Source organism: Gigantopelta aegis, chromosome 6 (genome assembly GCF_016097555.1).
Source record: "Gigantopelta aegis isolate Gae_Host chromosome 6, Gae_host_genome, whole genome shotgun sequence".
Lineage (NCBI taxonomy): Eukaryota > Metazoa > Mollusca > Gastropoda > Neomphalida > Peltospiridae > Gigantopelta > Gigantopelta aegis.
Window position 1 is genome coordinate 1,170,303 of NC_054704.1, and position 21,760 is coordinate 1,192,062.

The 21,760-nt window shown below is 39.3% G+C and overlaps 1 protein-coding gene across 2 annotated transcripts; it reads right to left on the reverse strand.

The window, feature by feature from the left end:
- Positions 1 to 2,566: 2,566 nt before the first annotated feature.
- LOC121375314 (membrane progestin receptor alpha-B-like) lies at positions 2,567 to 8,531 on the reverse strand. 2 transcript variants are annotated; one of them, XM_041502708.1, is made up of 2 exons: positions 8,345 to 8,531; positions 2,567 to 3,625 (listed from the first exon to the last, which is right to left on the reverse strand). In XM_041502708.1, the coding sequence occupies exons 1-2, from the start codon at positions 8,366 to 8,368 to the stop codon at positions 2,573 to 2,575; spliced, it is 1,077 nt and encodes a 358-aa protein (XP_041358642.1). In that variant the 5' UTR covers positions 8,369 to 8,531; the 3' UTR covers positions 2,567 to 2,572. The 2 variants fall into 2 exon arrangements, with proteins under 2 accessions (XP_041358642.1, XP_041358641.1); XM_041502707.1 differs by having other exon boundaries at positions 2,567 to 3,628; positions 8,345 to 8,530.
- Positions 8,532 to 21,760: the final 13,229 nt, after the last annotated feature.

Here is a 21,760-nt window from a genome sequence, read left to right on the forward strand (position 1 = left end):
TTTGGAATCCGTAATGGAGACGAATAGATTGCCAAATGGAAGTCAGAGATACAGACTTTTTAACTATTGTATTGCGAGAAATAGCAGGGCAGTAGTTGGCTATCTGTCCCAGCATTAAATCTAAATTAGCAACTTTTTGGGCTGCCATACGTCTGTGTGCTTGTGGAACATCATCATTATCGTCTAGAAGGCCACGTAATGAGGTTTGGTTGGTTTTCTTCATTCATACGAAACCATCTACCAAACAATCTGCAAAGTCTGGGTCCAAAGACAAAATGTTTTGAAGATTTTATCGCCGAGCCTCGAAAGAAGTAATGGTTTCCCTTTTACTCAACGACCACAGCTTTGGTGCACGGACGTTTGCCATACTGAGTCACTGAATGAAATATTGTTAATAATTAATTTTGAACCACCTGTACGTGCTGTATTATTCATCAACCAGTTATCGTGAAAACTGGCTCACCAATGTCATGGAAGGAAGGAAATGTTTTATTTAACGACGCACTCAACACATTTTATTTACGGTTATATGTCGTCAGACATATGGTTAAGGACCACACAGATATTGAGAGAGGAAACCCGCTGTCACCACTTCATGGGCTACTTTTTTCGATTAGCAGCAAGAGATCTTTTATATGCACCATCCCACAAACTGGATAGTACATACCACGGCCTTTGATATACCAGTCGTGGTGCAATGGCTGGAACGAGAAACAGCCCAATGGGCCCACCTACCGGGATCGATCCCAGAACGACCGCACATCGAGCGAGCGCTGTACCACTGGGCTACGTCCCGCCGTGAAGAACAGAAGTGAATGACAAAACCAACACAAACATAATATAACTGTTAACTATAAGACTAGTGTCAATCATATGCCGTATGGCGCTAGGTTAAACAGTTTTGGTTTGTGTGTCCATGTGTTGCACTATTTCGGTTGAAAAACTGTTGAAACATGGTGCCACAAGTTTTGAATACAGGCTATATATAGGCATGTAACAAGATCCGGACGTAGTAAAAACCACACTTACTACGTCTCTCCGGACTATTTTGAACTGTCTGTCAAGCTGTCAACATCATAGAGGAGACGTCTTATAATTATGTCACAGGTAATGTAGACAAAAATCGCTATATTTAAGTCTATAGGTAGTACTAAACCAAATAACGTCCGGCTGGGTCAAAGTTCGAGGTGCACCGGACTTTTGATAGAGAAGTGAACGCCACAAGTCCTGTGATTGATGATAAATGTGAGTGTGTTGGTTGTAAAAACAAAATAGTTTCATCGGGGCAACAAATGTATGCAATTTTATTTAAACAAGTACCACTGTATTAAGTAGCCTTGTACTTGAAACATGTATGGGGTACCTGTAACAAAAAGTACTCGAATTTTGTGCGGAACTAGGGTAGTCATAGACGCTACTCGTTATCTCAGAAATGAGCAACTTGACCCACATTTTTTTTCTGATTCACTTCAAGGGTGAGGGGTGGTAGTATTTATATCTGTGGCATTTATGTCGACTGATCCGCTGCAGGTAGGAGTTTCAGCCAAATATGTTACTATTGTTGTCTATGGGATTTGATTTGGTAATATACACCCTATATGAGTTGTAAGATGCTGTAAGATTCTGTGTGACTTGCGACTAGCACGTTCGACGATCGAATGCTAATGTAGGGTAAAACCTCGAATTTATATACTTTCCGGCTGTTAAAAACTGAACAAGATGAAACATGTTCAGATTTGTATAAGCATGTACAGTGTATTTGTCAACAAACCGTGACGTCACGACCTATAGCCGTTTTGATTGGTTAAAACTGTTGTGTATTCCGAAGACCTGCATAAAACTCATATTATATTTATATTTATTAAACCATATTGGGTTTGGGTATCGATACACTCCCATGCAATACTATACACTATATACTCTACTATACACCCTACTATACACTATATATACATATATATATATATATATATATATATATATATATATACACACACACACACTATATACCCTACTATACACTATATACCCTACTATACACTATATACCCTACTATACAATATATACCCTATTTCAGACGAGGGTGGGGCCCTATCACAAGGGGGAAAATAAAGTCAACAGGAAGGGAGGCGCTTTGTCGTAGATTACTGCGTTTATTTACACTGCATACAGGAGTTGGTAGGAGCAGACGTCACTTCCAAGCTAGAGTACCGGACGCAACGAAAAAGAAACAAAATGGCTGCCCCATGTTACATTCTAAAATTACGCGTTTTTAATTTCTTAAAGTGTCAGTATGTGTTGGTGGTTCAGGTATGCATCTTTCCAACGCATAAGGCTCATATTTGGCGTGTCCTCCCTTTTTAAACACATTTACCAAATTGCTAAACATTTTGGGCTAAGTATATATGTGGGTTTGCTCTGAAGAGTTATCAAATGTTTGACAACCAATACCCAATGGTTAATTAATCAATGTGATGTAGTGATGTTGTTAAACAAAAAGGGGGGGGGGGGGGGGGGAAGAGACAAAAACAAAACAAAATCTTTAAAAACAAACTGACATCACGGGTCGATATTATTCATCTTTAATGTGTTCCAATACATCATTGACCTTGTTTTGTATGTGTCCTTTTAAAGACACTAAAATAGCTACATGTATGATGACAAGCACGAGGTAAGCTGCTAGCATTTTCTTCAGATCCGGCGATGTGTGTTGTGCAGCACCATTTTTTATGTCGATGTACATGCCTTCTAGTTCCATTACCATAGTTACCATGCTGACCACGTGGAAAATCTGGTGCCCTTGTCCAAACAGATCAAACTGACCGACCCATAGTTTTTCAGGCAGATGTGCAGAAAAGGTGACTGCGCACACGGCAAGAAGCAGGAAGACGACCGAGATGTGGTTGAGCGAGGACAAGCTGCAGTGGTCATCGTGGAGGCAGTGCACGAATCTAGCCAGGACCGGCGAGGCGCCCACCAGCGCCTGCACGCCCAGACCAGCCACCATCAGTCGCTGTCGTTGGGGCTGGTAGGGGTCACTGAAGCGCAGCTTTGCGAGGCAGCATGTTAGGAATCCAAATGAACTTAACGCAATATTGATTGGTAGTACGCACGGCTCGATGACGCTGTACACAAGCGGATGTGACGACACATAAACACAGCCTAGGACTGTTGCGAAGCTATAGTAGGTGACTCCAGCGTAGTCTATGAGGAACCAGACGTAGTGCCACCACGCAGACTTGCTGTGCAGGAGATGGGCGGCTGCGCTGAGCAGAGTGTTGAGCAGGCAGCCCACGCTGAAGCCGATGAGCGTCTGCGCGTCTTTGTGTTGCGTGAGGTGGACGCGGCCCGACAGGCGGTATAGCTGAGCCAGCACGGCGACGAAGGCCAGCAGGTGCGTCCACACGTTCACCGACTCGTTGTGCAGCTCACACACGCTCACCAGGTAGTAGCTCCACGGCTTGTCGGGCGGTCGGTAGCCAGTGGCAACGTACGGTTCTCGGAACACGAGGGGCACGCGGCTCACGTGCAGAGTCCTCTGTTTCCCCGGCCAGGACAGGCCCTGTTTGATCAACTCCAACTTATGCATCGGTCGGCATAACTTGTCACCGTGTGGATGCTTCATCTTCTGAAATAAAATAATCAGGTAGTCACAAAACAAACTGTGACGGAACATGCTGTTATCTTTTCGCCTGTGGCGATGTTAATTGTTTTAGAGGGCCGTGTGCGGCTGGGTTACGTAATACCCCCGCGCGACGGTGGTCGAGCTGTTCCCAATACACACCCAGACCAGATGTGGAGGCCATGTGGCCAGTGGTTACGTAATACCTCCGCGAGTTCTGTTTTACGACCTTGTATTCCTAGCGGAATGGCGACAGTAAGTCTGGCCATCTAAGAAAATATTCCGTCTTGTCGCTGTGGAAATATCCCATGATAGGGGGAGTACAAAGTGGTCCAGCAGGTGTAACCCATTTTTCGCCGCATGTATACCTGAAGGACTCAATGAATATGACCCAAACAGTAATTAAAGTAAACACTATGTGGTCTGAAGGAATCAATGAATATAGCCCAAACAGTAATTAACGTAAACACTATGTGGTCTGAAGGACTCAATGAATATGACCCAAACAGTAATTAACGTATACACTATGTGGTCTGAAGGACTCAATGAATATGGCCCAAGCAGTAATTAACGTAAACACTATGTGGTCTGAAGGACTCAATGAATATGACCCAAACAGTAATTAACGTAAACACTATGTGGTCTGAAGGACTCAATGAATATGACCCAAACAATAATTAACGTATACACTATGTGGTCTGAAGGACTCAATGAATTTGGCCCAAGCAGTAATTAACGTAAACACTATGTGGTCTGAAGGACTCAATGAGCATGACCCAAGCAGTAATTAACGTAAACACTATGTAGTCTGAAGGACTCAATGAATATAACCCAAACAGTAATTAACGTAAACACTATGTGGTCTGAAGGACTCAATGAGCATGACCCAAGCAGTAATTAACGTAAACACTATGTGGTATGAAGGACTCAATGAGCATGACCCAAGCAGTAATTAACGTAAACACTATGTGGTCTGAAGGACTCATGAGCATGACCCAAACAATAGTTAACGTATACACTATGTGGTCTGAAGGACTCAATGAGCATGACCCAAGCAGTAATTAACGTAAACACTATGTGGTATGAAGGACTCAATGAGCATGACCCAAGCAGTAATTAACGTAAACACTATGTGGTCTGAAGGACTCAATGAAGATGACCCAAGAAGTAATTAACGTAAACACTATGTGGTCTGAAGGACTCAGTGAATATGACCCAAACAGTAATTAACGTACACACTATGTGGTCTGAAGGACTCAATAAGTATGACCCAGGCAGTAATTAACGTAAACACTATGTGGTCTGAAGGAATCAGTGAGTATGACCCAAGCAGTAATTAATGTACACACTATGTGGTCTGAAGGACTCAATGAGTATGACCCAAGCAGTAATTAACGTAAACACTGTGTGGTCTGAAGGAATCAATGAGTATGACCCAAGCAGTAATTAATGTAAACACTATGTGGTCTGAAGGACTCAATGAGTATAACCCAAGCAGTAATTAACGTAAACACTGTGTGGTCTGAAGGAATCAATGAGTATGACCCAAGCAGTAATTAATGTAAACACTATGTGGTCTGAAGGACTCAATGAATATGACCCAAGCAGTAATTATCGTAAACACTATGTGATCCGAAGGACTCAATGAGTATGGCCCAAGCAGTAATTAACGTAAACATTATGTGGTCTGTGTTCAGTATTACAGTAGGTTTTATGACCACCAAAGATCTTGAAAGACGATTGGGGTCAGAAGTGAAATTTGAAAGTTGACGTTTTTTTATCAGTAAATCGCAAATTCAAACAAAAAAAATGACTAAAAACAAAAACAGTAACAACTATATGATCAACAGAATGAATAGATTGACAGAAATAATGTTCCACGGTCATTAATGGACCTTCCTGGAAATTGGCAAAATCAAGAATGACACCCCACGCACGTGTACGGGGCAACTGCGTGATGCGTGTGCAAACTATGGAATGTGTTTCGGTGTGTTGATAAACAGACCTGAACGTTCTTTACTAGGATGTCTGCGGTCAAAACGTGTGTTCGGTCTAATAGTTGATATTAACATTAATATTTTAATATTTCAGGTTCCCCTACTTTGTTTTAAGAATATATATATATATATATTATATTATTATATAGGCAGGCCGACTAAAGTAGTGTCGGAAATAGAATAAAAATGATTTTCGTCGATTATTTCTTTCATATTAAATTAGCAGGTAAATGTTTTATAAACATCTATTTAATGATACTCTACCTACATGTGTCAGTTTCATTTACCCTAAAACAAACTTTTAATTTAAAACTTCAAGTTAGCTGAGTATTTTGAATTGCAGCATAAATTATTAATTATTATCAGCATATTTAGTGAATATAAATTCCATATAAGTACATTAGAAATTTACACAATCTTGCAACCACTTAAAGCCGCACACCCTAGTTCCATCCAGCGAAAATAAATTATAATTTGGTTAATCTACAAACCTGTAACACACTTAGATCACGTTTTTATCAAATGGAGTGAAAAAGCAGGTTTTATATCGATAAATACCATGGGAATCCCCATGTCCCAATTGCTTGAAATAATTTTGAAAGTTAGTATTCTGATGTCACCGGTAGATGTCGCTCGAAGCACAATGCCTACGTCACGACAAATTTCACAGACTTGGGGTGCGTTCGTTTCACCTCTCCTGGACATGTTCCAACTGTTCTGTCCTGGTTGTATCCCCTCTCCAGATATCGTAAGACTTAGCAAAATTATTGGTTTTAAGGGTTTGTAACGTTTTGTATTGAGACACTTACTTGTCTGAACTTTATTGTTACTGAAAATATTCACGAACTGTGAAGATAAATCTCACAAATGAACAACAAATCGGATGTTGATTGCGCGAACCGTGCACGAGAAAACAAACCGAACCAAAATGATAACGGTCACGTGATATACCAACGTCTGTGACATTGAAATAGAAATATCCCCTCTAAAAATAGATTGGACCTCGCTTGCTTAACGGTTTTTTCTCGACAGCACGTCTTGTGAAAAAATGCAAATGAATTTCGTGGTTTTACAAACATCAGGATTACCAAAAAGCACTTCAGGTGAATGGAAATGTGTATTCTAAATAATAAAATGTAAGTAAAAGTGCAATTTTATTTGTGAAAAATGGGGTTTAATAGCGAAAAACAACGCCGTAATGGTTAACAAATAGCCGTAACTAGGGTGTGTCCCTTTAAAGGTGCAATATCATAGATATATGTGAGCATCTGTTTGTGATAAAAATTCTCCAATAAAAATGTATTTTCTACTAGTAGATAAAATTATTTTGTTAGAATCATTTATGGGGATATAGTTGAAGGTGTAGTCTTTAAATTTTAAAGCAAAATTTAGTTTAAACAAATTATTTGCAATAGCTGTCATTATGGAACTTGGAGATAGCTCCTTTAATACATAGCACTTTTAATACCGGTATAATAGATCACACACTCAGAATGGTATTTGACAGTTTTGCTCAAAAGTTACTTAGAAATGTCTACAAATCTTTTGTTTTGGAAAGGGGTAAACCGTCATCAGCGACAGCCCCTCACATATTGCAACAGCAATGAAATTGACACATGCCGATCAAAATGTGTTATAGTTTGTTCCAATAAAGTGCACAAATCACCTGCTTACTAACATCTTTCTTTTAATTTCAAGAGTAACCACCACCTTGTACATCAATGAGAACCCAAAGACATGAAAGACATAATCGACGAAAATCAGTTTTATTCTATTTCCGACACTACTATAGTAGAAATTCTGGCGAGCGAATAAATTTTAGTTGACTCTGGTTCTGCGGGCTAGTGAAATATTTTCTATTTCTGCAACCCTGGTTCTAGTGATGTCGTTAAACAAAACAAATTCTCATACAGATATTACTCATTCATCTTTTGTTTTTGTTGGTTACCGTTTGGATTTTTATTTCACTTTGAATGTATTGTTTCGAAATAAATAAAGCTGTATAATTATATTTTCTATTTCTAAAATGTGCTTGAATACATTAATATTATAAACGTCGGTTCTGGGACCATTTTTAAAGTTGCCAGTGCGTCACAACTGGTATATATAAGGTCGTGGTATGTGCTATCCTGTCTGTGGATTGGTGCATATAAAAGATCTCTTGCTACTAATCGATAAAAACGGTTGCAGGTTTCCTCTCTAAGACTATATGCCAAACTTACCAAATGTTTGACATCCAATAGCCGACGTTTAATCAATCAATGTGTTCTAGTGGTGTTGTTAAACAAAACAAACTTTAAACAAACTTTATTTTTAAGAAAATAGCGCTCGGGCGCGTATTGGAGGAAATACGGTACTTAATACTTCCTGGTAACTAAGGTCACTGACTGGAGGCAAACAGTGACACAACAGTGCCCTGAACATTTCCCGTTACGGCTATCTCTTTGACAACAATCGATAACAGTGTTTGTCGGTTGTAAACTATAGGTCTGTGACTGATCAGCAATTTGTATACAGTGAGAACTTTATTTTTAAAATACACATTTACGTTTTCAAAAGGAATTTTCACAATGCTTCGGCATACGTATTACCTGGCCAGGGAAACGCGCCCGTTCAGGATGAATAGCTCGCGCGTCGTTACGACTCAAATAACAAACAACTGACTGAGGGTGTGTGTGGTTTTTAGAGACGTTTCGTAGCCACATTACAAGCATGTACAACTCACCTCGTGTGTCACGTGAGCGCTCATCGCACTGTTGTCACATGCTCCCACTGAGGTCGGCTTGAGTCGTCTGTTATTCAAATGTCTCCGAGTTGTCACGTTTTAGCCAAACAGAGCGGACAACGTTCGCTGAACTGGTTGATGCACTTAACGTCAAACGGAATTACTACATCGCTCGAGAACCAATCAAATAGTCGGCGAACCTTAGTGAACCATACCTGTGACGTCACACTACATTGTCGCTCGATGTCAGTATGAAGGGCTGTTGTTGCTAGTCTCAACTCCACGTCACGACTCACGACCCGATGTTTACCTTTCAATGTTGTGGGCAGGGTTAGGGTTAGGGTCTCAACTGCACGTCACGACTCACGACCCGATGTTTACCTTTCAATGTTGTGGGCAGGGTTAGGGTTAGGGTCTCAACAGCACGTCACGACTCACGACCCGATGTTTACCTTTCAATGTTGTGGGCAGGGTTAGGGTTAGGGTCTCAACTCCACGTCACGACCCGATGTTTACCTTTCAATGTTGTGGGCAGGGTTAGGGTCTCAACTGCACGTCACGACTCACGACCCGATGTTTACCTTTCAATGTTGTGGGCAGGATGTAGCCCAGTGGTAAAGCGCCCGCTTGATGCGCGGTCGGTCTGGGATTCAACCCCATTGGTGGGCCCATTGGGCTATTTCTCGTTCCAGCCAGTGCACCACAACTGGTATATCAAAAGCCGTTGTATATGCTATCCTAAATAAGCCATTAAATATAGAATATCAGGTTTTACTACGTGGGGTTTCTTGTGTGTTTTTTTGTTTTTGCTTTTTTTTTTTAAGTAAATTTTATTGTCCCCAGGAATACTTGTCAATGTCAGGTTTGAGGAGCCCTGAGCTCACTGACTTACACATATTTTAAATATATTTCATATACATACAGACTATTTACATGTACACAATGTTCATGTTTAAAATATATACTATTGCATTCAAAAACTATCTCATCCACTCACCTACTCACCTAGTCACCTACTCACCTAGTGACCCCCACACAAATATTCATGTACATCAGTTTCATACCTGTCAGTAATTAGAAGACAAAGAAGAAAGGGGAAACAAGAAATATCAGAAGAGTCAGAAAATAATAACGGTGCAGCAAATTTTCTCCTTTAATGTTTGTCTCTAAGCCAGTATGTTGAACTACAGCTGAAAAAGTTCACGAAAAATTGTCATTAAATAAATTATACCATTTCTTCCAATATTTTTCTAAATATTCGTATTCAGTTTTTAAGCAGAATACACCTTTGAATTTCTAATTTGTTTTTAATTGTCCGTTGTAATGATCGTAAGTTCAACTTTTGTTTTTGCATTTTTATAGAATAAATATAATATTTTATATTAATAATCATCCAGTTTACTACACTGCTGTTTGCTTCATTAGGCAAACCTAAGATAACGGTATGTTTATCAAAAGTAATATGTTCACCCAAAGTATTTGTTATCCAATTTGCAATAGATTTCCATAGTTCTTTAACAAAATGACAATCATGAAATAAATGTTCTATGGTCTCTGGCAGCAGCTTACAGAAAGTACATTTATTGGTATCTTATAGTGAATAGTATTCTGGTACATTTAAAGGGTATGCTATAATATATTTTCCATTCCCTTAATGAATAGTTAAAACATTTTTCCTGATATTTTAATTGTAATTTTGGATTTTTTTATGTATTGCATAGCATATTGTCCCTTGCAACCTTGTTTCTCTTTTAAAATCTGCTTTAACTTTTGGGGGTAAACTGGTTTATAATTAGGAAAACAAATCCAGAGTTTGACAATTTAATTTTCCATATTTTTCAATAAAACATTTTACTGCTTTAATTAAAGGCGTGTAATCTAAAAAATTCGTTATTATATTATACTTCACCATAAATTCGTCAACAGTTAGAAAGCCGCCATATACTCCAATTAAATCATTTATAAAAATAATTCCTTTTTCGGCATACGTTTTGTAGAAAATAGTTTTTTTTAAAAATCTTTTAGTTACATTCTCTGGTTACCATATTATAACATCATGTACAAATGTGAAATACAAGCTCAAATGCACTTTTAAAAAAGTCGTGTGTGTTCGCTATGAATGGATAACTTCAAACGTATACGCTTGATTCGTCGCCTGTGCCGCCATAGCTCGGCAAAGCACAAACGACAGCCTGTTGTCAGTTTCAGTTAACACGTGCGTTTGCCGATTTCAAATTGTAGGGTTCGTCTCAAAATATTAAAAGAGAAATCTTGCGCTGTACGAAGAACGTTCGGTTGAGGATAAGGTACTAGAGTCTTTAGTTAAAACCGGTTTGATCTTGACAACGTATTATCGACAGTCGTACCTTCCTATTTCAGAATTGATATTTTATAAAGTATCAGTAGAACTTTCAAAGTTTAGTTTGTATACTAGTAACACATTAATCATGAATATATTTTTAAAATAAAATATACTAAAGTAGACAATGAACGTTTTCACTTCTTAATTTTACGTGTTAAAATCGACAAATTCAAATAAATATTATTTCGTTTGGAAAGGGTAAAGTTGGGGGGGGGGGGGTTAACGACAACAAAGTAAAGCATATTGATTTAATAATCATTCGACCCCATACAACCGTAAATAAAATGTGTTGAGTGCGTCGTTCAATAAAACATATCCTATCCTTCCTTCCATCTGCTGTTGGATGTCTAACATTTGGTAATTTTGACATATAATCTTAGAGAGGAATCGGGTGCATGTGCAGGGGGAGGGTATTGGAGGTCGAAACCCTTACTTGCCCAAGCTTATGTATTTTTTGGGCGAGCATGGCCCCATATAAACTTCGCTTAACACAGTCTATAACCCCAACCCCGCTGAAATCCCTGCACACGCGCCTTGGAAACCCGCTACATTTTTTTTTAGCAAGGGATTGTTTATATGTACCATCCCACAGACAGGATATCACATACCATGGTCTTTTTGTATACCCGCCGATGGGGATCGATCCTAGACTGACCGCGCATTTCCAAAAAACACCTTTTTAGGTCTAAGTAATGAATAAAAATAACATATAGTCTTAATTTTTTTTACGTAAATCGAACACAGTGCCCTCTTCCTCTACCCCTAGAGCGTTACGTAATTAGTAACACCCCCTTACATGTAACGCGCATGCCCACAGCTGGCCACTGTCAAAATTTCAAGGCAAATCCCCCACTCACCGACCCCTGGAAAGGCGTTGTACCATACCTCTATGGATATAAATATGTTTTGGAGATATGAGACGACCCCTCAATTAAGACAGTTAAATTTGTTCAAAAATTGCGAAATCTCACGTGATCTCTTGTTGGGGAATTCTATACTTGTGATAAGCCAATGAAAACCGAGATCGGTACGAGCCCGTCAAAAGTGTTCCACTTTCAAAATCATGGCTTTGTTTTTGACCTGGATAAGCCAGCGTAGTGAAACCAATGCGGAGTGCGGCGTCATATATGCACCAAACGTAATTGGATTTTCTGTTCTATATGATTAAATAATAAAAATATTCCAGGGAATGTAGTTTTAATATTTTACTGTTGTACCAAATATTGATACTAACTATGTCTTCGACACTTATGATTTCTTCACATTGAATTTTTCTCCAGCTTTCAAGAACATCTTTCCATAAAGGATTATTTATATTTTGCATTTTCTTACTAACAAATTGATCTCCATATATAATTAAATCCTGTACTGATACATTTGTGATGGATGAAAAAAGATGTATCCATTTTGAATCATTTGTAAGTAATCTTCTTATCCATGTTGATTTTAAAGCTGTTATATAGATTGAAATATTAATCATTCTAAATCCTACGTTTCGATAATCTTCAATTATAGTTTCACGTTTTATTTGTTCTGGTTTATTTTCCCATATACTATTAGTTTTATCGTGTAGAAAATACTACCGGAAGTCGGACAATAGTAGGTGCCCGAAAGCATAGCGAACCTAAAAATTTTAAATAAATATTTTGATTATATACACAACATTATAATTTTTTGTACCTTTTTCTGTGAAAATAAACTCAACTTTATGTGTGAGATCTACACCACTGGCTGCTAGTGACTGTGACGTCAAACGCTGTTCCAGTGTAAACATTCTTTGCAGGAAGCTACTTGCTTTTTTGTTTCAAAATGTTTAATTCAAAACGCTGGTTAGGTCCGAATGGGAGCAAATAATGGAGAATTAAAAAAATAATAGGTAATTTGACGTTACAGGAAATGTAAATGTTATATTTATTTATGCAGTTCAACAATTATTGCTGTAAATGGATGTTTGAAAAATGAGAAAACAACCTACCTGAAAATTGAGCACATACCCGTCATGCGCACAACTCATTTCCTAGTAACATGATAACGATTCGAATTATCAGGTAGGGGTTATCAGGTCTATAGGAAGCATGTTGGCATGATAACGGAAAATATAGAGGGCATTCAGCATGTTTTTTTGTTTTTTTTAAAACAAACAACACTCGTAGAAAACACTGATCATTACCAAGCCATCCCCCATTCCAAGCTATAGCTATTTTTCTCTTGTCTTTGTATTCATCAGGCACGGTGGAAGCAAGTAGACATTGTGTGTGTGTCTGTGTGGTGGTGGTGGGGGTGGGGTGACCGAGATTGAGAGGGCGCAAAGCAAATTTTCTAGGGGAATTCGGGGGTATGCTCCCCAGTAAAAATTTTAAAACTAGATGTCCCGAGATGCAATTTCCTGCGTTCTACAAATAAAATTCATCTCTGCCTTAAAATTTATGACTGTTCATGTACTAAAACGTTATAAAAAGGAAGGGATTTTGACCATAAAAGTTAATCACTTTCATTACTTCTTGGTGAGACCATGCTTTCTCCTCTTGTGTTAATACTGCCTTTTTGGATATCATGTGATGTAGAACTTTGGTCACATGGCACATCAAAAGTGTCTGATTGATTGTAAGTAGTGACAAGCTGCAACATTTGTCCAAAAGATGAAGCATGCAGCTAAATCTTGCAACATGTTGCGGGTTGTCCCATCTTGTCCAACTTTGTTGCAAGAGTGATCTACACGGTCATACATTTCTTGCACAAGTGGGGATATTTCGTGCTAAATATTGCGTTTTCTCGTTCCAAACAGTGAACCACAACTGGTCAAAGGTCGTGGTATGTGTTTTCTGTCCGTGTGAAAGTGCATATAAAAGATCCTTTGCTTGTCAAGATTTTAGAGTGCGAAGATTTTAGAAAAAAAGAACAGTTTATTTATTTAAAAATTAGTAATTTTATTATTTTATTGCTTTACTAGCTATTTTTAATGTTCTCTTGGTTGTATCTCGTATCTCATAACTGTATGTTAAGTGGCTTTTAAAATATTATGTATTACATGTATTATATATATGCCTATATTAAAGCCTCTCCCCACATGTAACACTGGCCAACGGGCTAATGCCTATATTAAGGCCTCTCCCCACATTTAACACTGGCCAACGGGCTAATGCCTATATTAAAGCCTCTCCGTACATGTAACACTGGCCAACGGGCTAATGCCTATATTAAGGCCTCCCTACATTTAACACTGGCCAACGGGCTAATGCCTACATTAAAGCCTCTCCCTACACGTAACACTGGCCAACAGGCTAATGCCTACATTAAAGCCTATCCCTACATTTAACACGGGCCAACAGGCTAATGCCTATATTAAGGCCTCTCCCCACATTTAACACTGGCCAACAGGCTAATGGCTATATTAAGGCCTCTCCCCACATTTAACACTGGCCAACAGGATAATGCCTATATTAAAGCCTCTTCCCACATGTAACACTGGCCAACAGGCTAATGCCTACATTAAGGCCTCTCCCCACATTTAACACTGGCCAACAGGATAATGCCTACATTAAAGCCTCTCCCCACATTTAACACTGGCCAAAAGGATAATGCTTATATTAAGGCCTCTCCCTACATTTAACACTGACCAACGGGCTAATGCCTACATTAAAGCCTCTCCCTACATTTAACACTGGCGAAAAGAATAATGCCTATATTAAAGCCTCTCCCCACATGTAACACTGGCCAACGGGCTAATGCCTATATTAAGTCCTCTCCCCACATTTAACACTGGCCAACGGGCTAATGCCTATATTAAAGCCTCTCCCCACATGTAACACTGGCCAACGGGCTAATGCCTACATTAAAGCCTCTCCCCACATTTAACACTGGCCAACGGGCTAATCCCTACATTAAAGCCTCTCCCCACATGTAACACTGGCCAACGGGCTAATGCCTACATTAAAGCCTCTCCCCACATTTAGCACTGGCCAACGGGCTAATGCCTACATTAAAGCCTCTCCCCACATTTAACACTGGCCAACGGGCTAATGCCTACATTAAGGCCTCTCCCCACATGTAACACTGGTCAACGGGCTAATGCCTACATTAAAGCCTCTCCCCACATTTAACACTGGCCAACGGGCTAATGCCTACATTAAAGCCTCTCCCCACATTTAGCACTGGCCAACGGGCTAATGCCTACATTAAAGCCTCTCCCCACATTTAACACTGGCCAACGGGCTAATGCCTATAAAGCCTCTCCCTACATTTAACACTGGCCAACGGGCTAATGCCTACATTAAAGCCTCTCCCTACATTTAACACTGGCCAACGGGCTAATGCCTACATTAAAGCCTCTCCCCACATTTAACGCTGGCCAACGGGCTAATGTCTATAAAGCCTCTCCCTACATTTAACACTGGCCAACGGGCTAATGCCTATAAAGCCTCTCCCTACATTTAACACTGGCCAACGGGCTAATGCCTATAAAGCCTTTCCCTACATTTAACACTGGCCAACGGGCTAATGCCTATAAAGCCTCTCCCTACATTTAACACTGGCCAACGGGCTAATGCCTACATTAAAGCCTCTCCCTACATTTAACACTGGCCAACAGGCTAATGCCTATATTAAGGCCTCTCCCCACATTTAACACTGGCCAACAGGCCCCACATTTAACACTGGCCAACAGCCCAATGCCTATATTAAGGCCTCTCTCTATATTTATAGTCCAGTCAATCTACGCCGAACCCGGATAAAATTGCAACAGAAACATGTTGGTGGGGTTGTTTAATATATGGTATTATCTTACAAACAACATACTAAAAGTCTACCAAAATCTGACAATGGGAAAGTCAAGTTTTTTACCTTTTTATAACACCCCTGTCCGGAAAATCTGCCGTCCATTTTCACTGCCAGTAAGTGTACCACATTATTATTGGGTGCCAAACATTAGCTATTTTGTGCTCATTAGAATAAAATTTAAGTATATCAATATTGAAAAAGTGTGAAATAATGTAAAGAAAATTATCCGTAACAGGTGCGGATCTAAGGGGTGACATGGGTAATTAGACCACCACCCGAGATGACGAATCCCGTTTGCCTATCACACTGTTGAAAATACACACAAACCAATTTTGCCACCACCCTGGTCATAATGCCATATATCACTTGTATAATGATTATATAGTATATGAGCAGTGCTGGCCCTCACTTGAGTGGGCCTATGGAAGACGCTATGCAGGATTCACTCCTCGTTCACTTTCACTGAAACGCTGACACTTTCCATATAGAAGACGCTATGCAGGATTCACTCCTAGTTCACTTTCACTGAAACGCTGACACTTTCCATATAGAAGACGCTATGCAGGATTCACTCCTAGTTCACTTTCACTGAAACGCTGACACTTTCCAGTTTGCATTTAAACGTAGAGTTTTCGTACATCTCGTAATAGTTTAGATTATCAGGCTGAAATAGTCTTACAGATCTCAGGGATTCATGGGGTCCCTTTTTATAATGTTCAGCCCTCACAAATCATAGATCTGCCCTTGCATTTATCGTCTTGTATGCTGGCAGAATGCATAAACTATATGTTCTGGTGAAATATACTACTATTACAAAGCCATAAAACTGTTATTATATTTTGTAATTAAATACTACTCTGTTTACTACTAATTTACATGGCTGTTCACTTTGAGGTCCATTTGATCAAATTCATAAAACATAATTAAGCAATCATCACAAAATACTCCCAAGTTTTCTGCACATTCATCGTGTTGATTGACAACCTGCTTTACACCCGCTAATAGTAAACCGCCTGGAGCTGTTATCTTGATTTGAACAATCAATTAGCTTCTGTTGGTTCACTGACTATACCATTCATGTGCAATCCGATCTTATTTCCACATCTGCACCTAATATAACGATTTACACACTTTACACCTATGTCTACTTTATTAGTGAATTTACTAATTCTAATAGTGTTCAGAAATTCCACAATGCAAACTACCTAAAGTATTATGTCCTGCATCACCAATACCTTCTTTTATAACTAGACACACTTAATGGCTCCGACATGACTTCAAAACATTGTATCAGTTTTGAACTCTTTCGGGGACCTTTTCCAATGCCATGCATCCTCGAAATTGTGTCGTATCCTAACATAGCATGGATATATAAAACTATCCTTACACACACTCACCAAATTATTCCTGTTTTGCATTAATGTTCCAAACCTTTTATCATACGTTTTACCCCAACCCTTACATACTTATAACATTACTCTGTATGTTGGAGTAATACTAACATACTTTGTCTTCTCTCCTACACCCATTGCTGAACATTGCAAATATGACAGCTGTCCCTTTGCCTATTCTGTCTTGATATCATTGTCTCCGCCAACATTTTATTTGTGGAATTTTCAAGGAACTGTTTCTCTAAATTCATTATCATACCAGGAGCAAATGCTGCACTTTCCTATCTGTTCCTTCGTGCAATGACCATTGACTTGAGCCGTGCTTTTGCTTTTATCACTGCTCTGTGTAGGATTTGCTGTTCAGCGTTTCACCATCAAATATGTATTGCGCCTCTGAAGGCTGCCAGTAAAATCTTTAGATCTGACAAGGGACCAAACCTGGCTTGTCACTCCCATCAGCCCATGAGACAAAAACAAAACATAAAACAAAACCCCGCTGATGTTGAGCTCATGTGTGAACAGTGAAAGCAGTATAGTATCTTATGGTAATGGGACTTTTCAGCTTCTTCCTTTGTCTCTTGAGGTGGAAGGGGGATGTGGAGTGTTAAACAGTGTTGAAACATGCAAAGCAAAACGTACTGTTCCCACAAGAAAGTAATCTCTCTTTGATATTACAATGGTCTTGCCAATCATATATCGAGTAGGATTTTCAGCCAATATGAATTACAACTGGGCTGTTTTGACTTGTAGCTTAGTACCAATATGAATTACAACTGGACTGTTTTGTCTTGTAGCTTAGTACCAATATGAATTACAACTGGACTGTTTTGTCTTGTAGCTTAGTACCAATATGAATTATAACTGGACTGTTTTGACTTGTAGTTTAGTAGCAATATGAATTACAATAGGGCTGTTTTGTCTTGTAGCTTAGTACCAATATGAGTTACAACTGGACTGTTTTGTCTTGTAGCTTAGTACCAATATGAGTTACAACTGGGCTGTTTTGTCTTGTAGCTTAGTACCAATATGAATTACAACAGGGCTGTTTTGTCTTGTAGCTTAGTACCAATATGAATTACAACTGGACTGTTTTGTCTTGTAGTTTAGTAGCAATATGAATTACAACTGTACTGTTTTGTCTTGTAGCTTAGTACCAATATGAATTACAACAGAGTTGTTTTGTCTTGTAGCTTAGTACCAATATGAATTACAACTGGGCTGTTTTGTCTTTTAGCTTAGTACCAATATGAATTACAACTGGGCTGTTTTGTCTTGTAGCTTAGTACCAATATGAATTACAACTGGGCTGTTTTGTCTTTTAGCTTAGTACCAATATGAATTACAACTGGGCTGTTTTGTCTTGTAGCTTAGTACCAATATGAATTACAACTGGACTGTTTTGTCTTGTAGCTTAGTACCAATATGAATTACGGCGGGGCTGTTTTGTCTTGTAGTTTAGTACCAATATGAATTATAACTGGGCTGTTTGGACTTGTAGCTTAGTACCAATATGAATTACAACTGGACTGTTTTGACTTGTAGTTTAGTACCAATATGAATTACAACTGGACTGTTTTGACTTGTAGTTTAGTAGCTGGGCTGTTTTGGCCGTGTATATAGCCTTGGAAAATCAGGGCTGACTATCTACACGGCGGTTTTAACATGGGAGAAAATCCCAGTGTACGGGCAACTTGATCTTTTTGTATGTTAAAATCAGGGGTTGGAACCTACTATCATAGGCGTACGGGCTCCCATTTTTGTCGGGGGATGGGGCAGTCCGATCTTTGCCCGAATTAAACAAAAATGCCCGAATCTGGATAACATTTATTCGTATTGCCAAACAGCTATATAGTGTTGCAAACGAACCACTACACATTACAGGTAATATTGTAAGTGAAATGACGAAACACATGGTAGTAGGTTGCTTTCTTTTTGTGGAGGTCTCCGTTGGCCGAGTGGTTAATGTCGGGGGCCGTCACATACCTGCTAATCGGTGCAACAGGTTCGAATCGTGTCACGTGACACTTTGTGTTGTTAAATCTTAAATTATAACTGACGGTATAGTTCGTTCAGTGATTTGCCAGTGATTTGAAAATAATTTGAAAATATTCCGAATTATCCTGAGGGTATACGATATGTTTCATGTGAATTACGAATGCCTTATTTAGACCAGTAGAACAAATTTTAATCAGATTGCTAACAACACTGCATAGTCTCCAATGTCCAGGTAACATTTCGTCTGTAAATAATAATTTAAATATTGACCAATCACACTTCGCCTTTTATAACGTTATTTGGGAGCATACAAATTCTAAAAATATCGGGCGAGTCTATTTTAGTGGCCGCAGTACAGCGAACCATACCAATACGTACGGGATGGGTTATCAGTCTTCAATTTTACATTAAAAATTATTTATTTATTTATTAAAAAAACCCCAACTAAATCAGTCTTCAGTTTTACATTACAAATTATTTATTTTATAAAATAAAACATGTTTTAAGGCATTCGTAATTCACACAAAACATGTCGTATACCCTCAGGATAATTCGGAAAGTTTTCAAATTATTTTCAAATCACTGGCATGATTCTGCAAGTAAGGTTTTGATTGGTGGACATGAGCTACAACTGGCTGCTGTTAGATCCACATGTAATAGTGGAGCTAATTTTAATTAGATTGTTCTAAAATGATGTATATTCCAATCCAAACGTTTTTCTAAAAGTATAGTTGATTTAAAAGATCTATATAAAATATTAATTCTGAAATAGGAAGGTACGATTGTCGATAATACATTGTCAAGATCAAACCGGTTTTAACGAAAGACTCTAGTACCGTATCCTCAACCGAACGTTCTTTGTACAGCGCAAGATTTCTCATTTCATTTTTTGAACTGTAACTGACAACAGGCTGTCGTTTGTCCTTTGCCGAGCAATGGCCCCACAGGCGACGAATCGAGCGTATACTTTTGACGATCGCCGTTCATAGCGAACACACACGAGTTTTAAAAAAATGCATTTGAGCTTGTATTTCATATTTGTACATGATGTTATAATATGGTAACCAGACCCTGTAACTTTAAGCCGGTTAGCAAGTCACGGGGTCAAGTCACTTGGCTCTTCGAGTCGACAGGCGTTTTGGCAAGCGGTGGGAAAAACGCGACTTTTTATTGCGAATATATTAAAAACGGGTAAATTTGTTAAAATGTATTTTATTGATACTTCATATATATTGTAAAAGGTATACGTAGATACCAAACAATAGTGAATAACGTTTTTGATAAATGTCGACCTTTAATAATTTCAGGTGCCTGTGTGCTAAAACATTTCAAGGTGAGTTTCTAATTAATATGTACTTATCTAAGAGATGTAATTGTGTAATTTAGGTGAGATTAAAAATTAGTTTCATTGCCTTTTTCACAATGATCAGGTCAGGTCAGGTCATAGGACTTAACGTGCACAGTCTGAGCAACTGTTGTAGCGCACAGTCTGAGCAACTGTTGTAGCGCACAGTCTGAGCAACTGTTGTAGCGCACACCTGATATGAGCGCATGTGTCGACTTACACCGGCCCCCCCCCCCCCCCCCCCCCGTCCAGGACAGGATTCACAATGATCAGGTCAGGTCAGGTGATAGGACTTAACGTGCACAGTCTGAGCAACTGTTGTAGCGCACAGTCTGAGCAACTGTTGTAGCGCACAGTCTGAGCAACTGTTGTAGCGCACACCTGATATGGGCGCAGGTGTCGACTTACACCGCCCCCCCCCCCCCCCCCCCCCGTCCAGGACAGGATTCACCCTGATTATAGCACTATCTATTAACATACGAAATATAGAATGCATGATCCATCTATATTTAAATGAATCCCTCATTATACAGCTATTATCTATGGTAAAGAATTCAAGTTGTACGTAGACTACCAACGTGAGTAGGACTTGTGAATGACGGCTTGGTAAACATCGCTGACCTCTGTCGTCACGAGGACTTTATTTTGGAAACCCATATACATGGTTACGTTTGTGCTCAGAAAGCATGACGGTAACGACCGAACAACGGCCAGGTTGGATGTTTATAAGTGTGAGTATCTGCAAGCGACAGTGTGGGAAGGCTCTAAAATAAAGTGTAGTTAAAAGGCTGTGTGGACCCACGACCAAGCACCAGGTAAGATGAGCGTGCTGACACCACTAATACAAGCCATGATTCAACGAATCACCGTAACCATTGTCACGTAGTCCGCCTCGTATCGTTTCCTATAGTATACACAAAAAAGGGGTAGTCCGCCTAAACATCACTTCTTTTTATATATATGATGTCCAAAGCCGCGATCAGAGTTATCCCTTTTAGTTATCCACACCCGCTTCGACACATGTTATCCGATGACCGCTAACTGTTTAGTACGAACACGTGTCACGTGTTTCAGCAAAACCACTGTCCACGCGTGCACTGCCAGGATTTTATATGGGGATGCGGCAAACATCAAACAACTGGATTTTTTTGGGGGTGTGATTCTGTTAGATTTTATAAAATGTAATACAGTAAAACAATAAAAAAAAAGTCATCTGGGGTGGGTGGGTGTGCGGGGGGGGGGGGGGGGGTTGTAAGATAATGCACGGTGTGTTGTAGGATAGTGGATTGTGTGTTGTACGTTAATGGATTGTCTTATAAATTAGTGGATTGTGTGTTGTCCATTTGTGGATTGTGTTATACACTAGTGGATTGTGTGTTTTATACTAGTGAATGTTTATCGCCAGTGATGGGAGAGTGATAGGAGCCAGTGATAGGAGCCAGTGATGAGAGTGATAGGAGCCAGTGGTGGGAGAGTGATAGGAGCCAATGGTGGGAGTGATAGGAGAGTGATAGGAGCCAGTGATAGGAGAATGATGAGAGCCAGTG

Excerpts from the sequence above, each read along its gene's own strand:
- LOC121375314 (XM_041502707.1), bottom strand. The coding sequence starts at position 8,368 with ATGAGCGCTCACGTGACACACGAG. Across the intron at positions 3,629-8,344 it reads GCGCTCACGTGACACACGAG|AAGATGAAGCATCCACACGG; the intron begins GTGAGTTGTACA and ends ATTTTATTTCAG.